Source organism: Syngnathus floridae, chromosome 1 (assembly GCF_059516105.1).
Source record: "Syngnathus floridae isolate MCC-2025c chromosome 1, RoL_Sflo_1.0, whole genome shotgun sequence".
In the NCBI taxonomy this organism is placed as follows: Eukaryota; Metazoa; Chordata; class Actinopteri; order Syngnathiformes; family Syngnathidae; genus Syngnathus; species Syngnathus floridae.
The window spans coordinates 157,384-164,982 of NC_142413.1; the positions used below are offsets into that span (position 1 = coordinate 157,384).

The 7,599-nt window shown below is 54.8% G+C and overlaps 1 protein-coding gene across 3 annotated transcripts; it reads right to left on the reverse strand.

Moving 5' to 3' along the window:
* Window positions 1–22: 22 nt before the first annotated feature.
* On the reverse strand, window positions 23–7,188 carry rcor2 (REST corepressor 2). 3 transcript variants are annotated; one of them, XM_088376693.1, is made up of 14 exons: window positions 7,069–7,188; window positions 4,672–4,811; window positions 4,332–4,388; window positions 3,903–3,983; window positions 3,767–3,819; window positions 3,524–3,685; window positions 3,318–3,442; window positions 3,141–3,207; window positions 2,836–3,084; window positions 2,684–2,761; window positions 2,549–2,606; window positions 2,088–2,155; window positions 1,872–2,024; window positions 23–1,766 (listed from the first exon to the last, which is right to left on the reverse strand). In XM_088376693.1, exons 2-14 carry the CDS (start codon window positions 4,793–4,795, stop codon window positions 1,446–1,448), a joined length of 1,596 nt encoding a protein of 531 aa, XP_088232819.1. In that variant the 5' UTR covers window positions 4,796–4,811; window positions 7,069–7,188; the 3' UTR covers window positions 23–1,445. The 3 variants fall into 3 exon arrangements, with proteins under 3 accessions (XP_088232819.1, XP_088232802.1, XP_088232809.1); XM_088376676.1 differs by lacking the exon at window positions 7,069–7,188 and adding an exon at window positions 6,081–6,435; XM_088376683.1 differs by lacking the exon at window positions 7,069–7,188 and adding an exon at window positions 6,077–6,433.
* Between the last annotated feature and the right edge of the window lie 411 nt (window positions 7,189–7,599).

Genomic DNA, 7,599 nt, shown 5'->3' on the forward strand with positions numbered 1-7,599 from the left:
GCACTAACAAATCAACAATTACTGCAGGAAACTCAACAGTTGTCGTTCCTTTATTCTAGTAGAAAAACAAAAGCAAATGGAAACGTACAGTATGCACAAGCCAGGTTTTTTTTTTTTTTTTGCATGACTGTGTAAACTTGCAAAAGGAATGACAACGCAAGCCAGCTCCAGAGCCAAACACAAATAGCGTCAATGAAGTCACTCAAACATGCTCCCAATCAAAAGACATCAGATTAATCGCAATAGTTTGAACAAGGTTCCTGTACCAAACCATATTAGCAGCTGTCATGAGAAAGTCAGTCTTGTTTTTTTCTTCTTTCTCCTCATTTGTGCTTTTAAAGCGAGAACTGACTTTGGCCGGATAAGTTGTCGGGAACGAGGGAAGACGACTCCGCCTAGTGCTTAGTCAACAATAAGAAACGACCTAAAGTCTTGTCTAGCTAAGAGCTCATCTTAAGTCTAGTTAAAACAAATGCAAACCTTCCCTCCAGATCTTAGCATGGCTGCGAGAAGCGGGTCGCTCAACTTTTGCCTGAGCTCTTTAAAAGGGCAACGCGCTTTCTCCTCATTGACGATTTCAGTTGGAACACAAAAAGCTGTATATACTGCGGAGCGAGCGCCCCGTCGTGTTTGGAGTTTAGAGCTGCTCGACGTGTGTGTGTGTGTGTGTGTGTGTGTGTGTGTGTGCGTGCGCTCTCTTTCTCTCGAGAGCACAGGTGTCAAAGTCAAGGCCCGGGGGCCAGATATGGCCCGCAACATCATTTTATGTGGCCCGCGAAGACAAATTGTGCATCAAATTCGCCATTACTAGATTTGCATATTGTCTTCACTTTTAATAATATCTTTTTTTAAAAATATTTGACTAGTTTTTACTCGTCTGATTTGAAAACAAGTTATTTGTCAGTTTGTTTTGTAGCTTTTACTGTCTATAATATGAGGTGCTCGTACATTGATTTGGGTTGACAGTCATAATGGCCCTCCGAAAGAAGCTATGACTACAATGCGGCCCGTGAAGAAAATTAGTTTGACGCCCCTGCTCTAGAGGTAGGCGTGACACTGCAGCTATCAAACAAAGATTGGGAGGCGCGCTCGTGTCCATTGAGGGTTTCCCATTTCCAAAGTGACAAACTTGCCATTCATGGGTATAACGACGCAGGAATTTCCAAAAGCCAAGGTTGGCTCTCAACAAGGGACTTTGATTTTTGTTTCTCTCCCCATAACAGTGAATCAACTAAATATTCACTGAGAAGGGAAATTGAAACGCACAAGAACACAACAAATGAGAAGGTATTCACTTGCGGTGCGTGAAAAGAAAAGCGATGTGCTTGAATATGAAAGCTCTCCCAGTCTCATCCCCGCCCATGGAAAGTTTCCAATTTGGATGATTTTCCGCTCCAGCGTTCAATTTGCCGCAACCTTAAGGAGCCGAGTGTGCGTTTCTTCGGTTAGTGCGAGTTGGCCCGCTCCACCTTGATCCCCAGCAGCGACGGCGGCAGGATCTGCATGGCGGCGGAGGGCGAGGAGCTTCCGGAGGAGCCTGTGGCAGCAGCTGGCCGAATGAGGGGTGGCGGCGGGTGGTTGTGAGGGGCCCGGTTCTGCAGCGGGCGGGTCTGCAGCGGCGGGGGTTGGCGCAGGAGGCTGGGCGGCGCCGAGGGCGGCGCCGGACGCAGCAGCGGGGGAGGCTGGGACAGGGACGAGGGGGTCTGGCCCGAGCAGGGCGGCGAGGAGCCCTCGGCCGCCTCCGGAGGAGACTCCTCCATCTTGACCTTGCAAAGGACAGGGAATAGCCAGAGCCAGAGAACGGGGGTCACGTCTGGACGGCGCTCTGATTTGTTTTTCACGAGGAAATGTATTGGGGAAGCCTTGCTCACCTGGTCCTCGGCTCCCCCTTGCGCGGTGGCGGCGGCGGCCGTCTCCACGCCGACCCCTCTCAGGTCCCGGGCCAGCGCCTGCTCGGCGGCCCACTCCCTCAGCACTTCGTCCAGGTTGAACCTGCGGCGGTAGCTCACGAAGAAGGAGCTCACCTGCCGGCAAGGGCGCCAAGGACGGTGAACGCTCGCTTGGCGCACAGGACCGAGGCGGCTTACCTGAGCCGAAGTCTTGTTTCCGATCACCTCGCCGATGGCGGTGAAATCTTTGCCGTAACGGCGGATGGCTGCGTGAGGAAGCGAGGAAGTGCAAATTGAGCCAAGTGATGCTATTTACGGACAATAGCGACGTCCAGAGGAACACGGGCCAACAGTCGGCATTGACGCCAACTGATGGGGTTGGTTAATGTAGGAAAGCGATTATTACCGAGTCATCGCGGCACATCGTGCATTGGATGAAGACGAGTAATCAGATGACTTTTTCAAGTCACTACGTTGGTCAGAGGCCATCGCTCGCTCGCTCGCTCGCTCACTCACTCACTCACTCACTCACTCACTCACTCACTCACTCACTCAGGCACAGGCAGGCAGGCAGGCAGGCAGGCAGGCAGGCAGGCAGGCAGGCAGGCAGGCTGTGGACTTTGTTTGGAAAGCTTTTTGCCAGCGTTTGCATTCCTCACCTTGCACCGCCAGCAGCTGCTCCTCCGTAGTCCAGCGAGCGTTCATCTTGGGGGCGGGCTGCAGGAGGGAATGGTGACATCCTCAGCCCAAAATAAATCAAATAAAGAAATAAATAAATAACAACCACACCATACCTCAGCGGGCCTGAACGTGTCGACACCCCTGCTCAGGCTCAGCTTCAGAGCGCCGTTGCTCTGTTTGATACTTTGGACCTGAAAGAGGAAGCGGAAAGCCTGAGGAAGACGCGACGAAAGCCGGCGCGAGGGAGGCGCGGCCGGTCCGTCACCTGTCGCTTGAGCGACACCAGCCGGGCGTCCAGCTGCCTGACGGTCAGCGGGCCCGAGTCGCGCGAGGCTGACAGCGAGCTGATGTCGGCCCGTTCCAGGTACATGCCCTTTGGCGGGCGGCGACGCGCTCGCAGCGGGTGGTGGCGGTACTGCGCCCCAGCGTTCTCCTTCCTGGCGGGGCCCGGGCGGCCGGGAAGCGCCTTGTCCGAGACGGCGGCGGCGGCGGCGCCCGCATTCTGTGCGGCCGCCTAAGCACGGACATCAATTAGCTCCGGTGGCCCGGCTCGCTTTCTCGGCCGCTCACCTCTTTCTTGGCATCCAGCTCAAAGTCGCAGTCGCTGCCGGGATCTCCTTCCTCCAGCTCGTCGTTGCTACAGCGCAAGACAAGTGGTTTGGGTTAAGACGCTTCTCGCTTGCTTGCTTGCTTGCTTGCTTGCTTGCTTGCTTGCTTGCTTGCTTGCTTGCTTTGGTCCATTCTCACCTGTCTTCTCTCTCCCTCTTGCTGACCAGCCTCCTGGCCTGCCGGTCCATGACGGAGGTTCTGCTCCGCGTCTTCTTCCAGCCGTAGTAGTACTTGACCAGACTGGAGATCAGCTTGTCGGGGAGCTCGAGGGGCAAAAGGTGGCGTTGATGCACGTGGCCAAGGGCGGGCACCCGGTGCTGGCGGCGGCGGTGCTGGCGGCTCACCATCTGCTGGATGCGGTGGAAGCTCTTGCCGTGGAAGCCAAAGGCCTGCTCGAACAGCACTTTGTCCTCCACCGTCCACTCGTCCGGGAAGGGCGTGAAGTTGGCCAGGTCGGCCAGCGAGCGCTCCACGTCGTGCTTGTGCCACAGCAGCATGCCCAGGGCCTGCCGGCGGAAGGCGCAGACGCTCGAGCGGGTCGGCGCTTCAAAGCCGGCCCATTGGCCAATCGGCTGGTTCTACTCTACCTGTTCCATGTTGTAGCCGTGCTTCTCTTTGGCCATGGCGATGTACTCGTCCACTGCGCCGGCGACAGGACAATGAGACGCGGCGGGCGGATACTCACTGAGCGCGCGCGGGCGGGCCAGCGGAGGCGGCACGTACCCGTTGCGTCCGACAGCCGGGCGTCGGGACGCCACACCAGCATGCTCTTCTGCTCCTTCTCGTCGTCACGGGCCGGGCCGTCTGCAATCCGTCGCAAGAAAGGCCGTGAAAATCGGGCGCGCCATCGCCCGGGCCTTTCGCCACGGCTCCCTCGCTTCCCTAACCCTAACCCTGGCCCCATCTAAGCGCCCGCGTTTTTCCCGCCAAAGCCATCTAGCCCCACAAAAAGTTGCCTCGTATAAAACCAAAAGAAGCAGACTGAAATCTCGACTTGCATAAACGAGCAGAAAAGGTAAAGTCGAGTCGAGAGCGCGGACGGAACCAAGAGCGTACTTGTCACGGAACCCATCATCGTTGACTCCCTTTGAAAGAAATGAAACAAACGCTGCTGTTCTGGTGCGGACTTTGGGATGTACGTATTTTTGTCACCTGCTTTGAACTCTGGGATCTGGGCCTGGTAGTCTCCTCCCACACGGATCATGCTGTCTGTGGAGCCATAAAGGAAGAGCTAAGAAAAATACACGAGCACCGGGGTCGTCAGCAGATAAAGGGGAAGAGGACGAAAATGAAAAAGAATAAAATGCTCTTTATAATCATCTGCTAAAAGAAAAGCAAAATTGTGCTCAGGGCGGCTTCAAAAGTTGCTGAAACGTGACATTTCCCATGGGCCCGTTACGGTCAAGTCCACTTGGATGTACATAAACAAGGTGCAAATTCAAGCAGGCAGGCGCGCGCGCGTGCGTGCGTGCGTGTATGAGTGTGCGTGGACCGTGAGCGTGCTCCTCGTCGCTGCTCTCCTCCTCGGAATGCGGCCGGCTGTTGCCGTTGGTCACCGTCTTGGCTCGGCTCCTGGACAACACGCCGGCCCCGGGGCGCTCCATCGCCGAGGGCATGCTGCCGCCGCCGACCCTGGACACGTCAGACGTCTTTGGAGTCACTTTGCTCTGGCTTCCGAGTACAACGTTATTTCCTTCAAGGTTTGCTTAGAAAAGAATGGGAATGACCGCAGTAGCTACTCCGGCCACCCCCCACATTTCGGTATACATTATGTTCACAACATTGGCGCCGCTTTTTTGAGGCCGTACTCTGCGTGGGAAGTTTGAGGATTGGCAAACGCAAAGGTCTCCGTCCTTTTATTTGGACTCTCGATCATCATGTGTGACCTGGTCCGGCAAACGTGCCAATATGACAAAAAAGTCCAGCGGCCTTGTTATGCTCACAAGCAGCCTTGCTTCGGTCACACGAGGACGCAAGTATCCATCCGAGCAACTGAAATTTCGGACAAGGCAAAAAGCAAAAGAAAAAACACTGACTGCCCTCAATTTGGTAGCGCCTCGAAGAGTGTTTTAACAAACGAAGCGTAGGACAATGCGAGGCTCTCTGAGGGGCTCTTTGTGTCTCATAATGCAGCCCCCCCCCCCCCCCCCCCCCCCGTGCCGTGCCCCCCTGTCCGAGCTGCAACAGCTGTCATTACGATCCGAGGAAAGCTTCACAATCAACATTTGCGACGTTCTAGTCAATGTTTACGGCTTGACGAATCTGCAGAAAACTTGATTTGGTCTCAAAAGCGCAAAAGGCAAAGTTAGCCTCGATCACACTGATGGTAGCCTCGATCATCATCGAGCGACAAATCCTGATTGGGAAAAAAAACAACAAACAAAAAAAAGAGAAGCAGATCTCGGCAGAGTTGCTGTCCAGGTTTGAACTGATGTTTGAGACGCATTCGCGATCAAATCAATTCTTTTCAAATAACGCCGCACGCAAAGAAAGCAAATGATGAGCATCTTCACCTTGTGGTGATTCTCCTCTTTGTTTGCGGTGTATGTGACAATCACAACTCGGCCGGCCAGTCGGCCACTCGGCCACTCGGCTTTTGTTTTCAACACGCCGGAGGTCGCTCCCGCTGGCCAGCGGCTGCGGCGGCCGACTCTCGTCATTTCAAAAGTGCCCCTCTTTTCTTTTCTTTTCTTTTCTTTTGTTATTTCTTTCACTTTGGCGGTGTTCCGATGCCTCATCCGATTTGCTTGGAAAGTGGGGCCGCGCGCGAGTGCGCCAAGTATGCAAACATAGTTGGGATGCTAGCGTTAGCCACTTAGCTCATTCGGCACCGCCGCGTTACATCAGTAACGTTTACTCCCTCCGAGTTGCGAGTCAACGTAACAGTCGGGTTGTACCTGCCTGCCTCGTTCCTCTGCCGAGCTCGAAACTTCGACGTGCCGGCCTTTGCTCTCGCTGTGGCGTCGACAATCTCCCCTCAGTGTGGCAAGATAAAGACGAATTTCCCACCCAAATGAGCCCCTAGTTCCCCGATTGATGGAGTACAATGAAGTGAAGAGGCGGCGGCGGCGGTGGCGGCGGCGTGGAGCGCAAATGGAAGCAACCGGCGAGCCGCGCCGCGGAGCGCAGCTCACTCGCAATTGGGAAATGCTCATCCGCCGCCCGATGCCTCCCTTTCCCTCCCATGCTCCGGCTTTGCCGTTTGGACAAAGTGCACAAGTGGCCAATGGTCGCTCGCCCGCCCGCCCATCCGCCTTGAATGGCGTATGTGTTTACGTAGGTGGAAAGGCAGGAATTGGCGTCGCGGTCTGCTTCACCAACAAACAAAAGCATCAATCGGGGACTACTTGACGGTGAGCCCGCGGAGGGATGCGTCAAGTGTGCGTCTCTGTGCTGAGGCAGGCTGTCCAGACTTGCACTGATGTATGTGCGGTGGGACTATGGGAGGGGGGGTGGGGTGTGTGTGTGTGTGTGTGTGGGGGGGGGGGGGGGGGGGGGGGGGGTCACACACGCACACAAGGGAGAGGCAGTGAAAAAAATCGACGGTTTCATGGCTCATTTCAATTTGTGGCTTCTTGCCGCCGAAACGTGTTCTCTCACTCTCACACCTGATGCTGGAACACGCACGCACGTACACACAAACACACACTCACACGCGCGCATAGTCACGTGCAGAAGGATTCGCTCGCTCGCGCGCACGCGCACGCACGCTCGCTCGATCTCGTTCTTACTCTCCGAGGCCTGTTCTTCCTCACACTCTCCCTCCCTATTTCTGCGGCCTCGTCACTCCCCAGCCAGGCCCCCCCTTGCCTCCCTTTCACCTCCTGCTCTCGTGAGGCGTCCTCCTCCTCCTCCTCCTCCTCCCCCTCCTCCTCGACCATGGACTCACGTGCGACGGTTGAAGTCCTTGGTTGCGGTGGACGTCAAGTGACTTTTGAGGACAAAAGGCCAGTCGGCCGCTCGCTCGCTCGCTCGCTCGCTTCACGGCGACTCGGTCTCGCCACGCGCAGGTTAACGCGGGTCGGAAATAAGATCGAACGTCTTTCTTGTCAGAGCGCCACCTCGCGGAGCCCGATCAAATAAGGAGAACCCCATTGAGCGTTGGTTGATCCCATTGGAGTGTCATCGTCAAAACGGGAGTAAAGAGGAGTGGCTCGCGAGTTGAAATTCATGCACATTTTTTTTTATTGAACAGTCATATAAAATACTCACGTTTCATTGTTGCGAGTGCATGCCTCATCTGCCAACAGTTTCAAAGTTAAATTACAAAAAGCAAGGCTTCATGTCGTGTAGTGAATTACTCGGGCACTTGAGCAGTTTCTTAAAAAAGATCAACACAGCTTTGTTTAAAGTATTGAGCAGTATCAAACCTGTAACTGATATACAAAGCAGAGTTCCAAATAAGAAGATTCATAATCAT

Bases quoted from the DNA above. Each gene is read 5' to 3' on its own strand.
- rcor2 (XM_088376676.1), bottom strand. From the start codon at position 6,334: ATGAGCATTTCCCAATTGCGAGTGAGCTGCGCTCCGCGGCGCGGCTCG. The intron at 2,607-2,683 runs GTATGGTGTGGT...TCCCTCCTGCAG, and splicing joins ACACGTTCAGGCCCGCTGAG to CCCGCCCCCAAGATGAACGC. The intron at 1,767-1,871 runs GTGAGCAAGGCT...GTCCTTTGCAAG, and splicing joins AAGGGGGAGCCGAGGACCAG to GTCAAGATGGAGGAGTCTCC.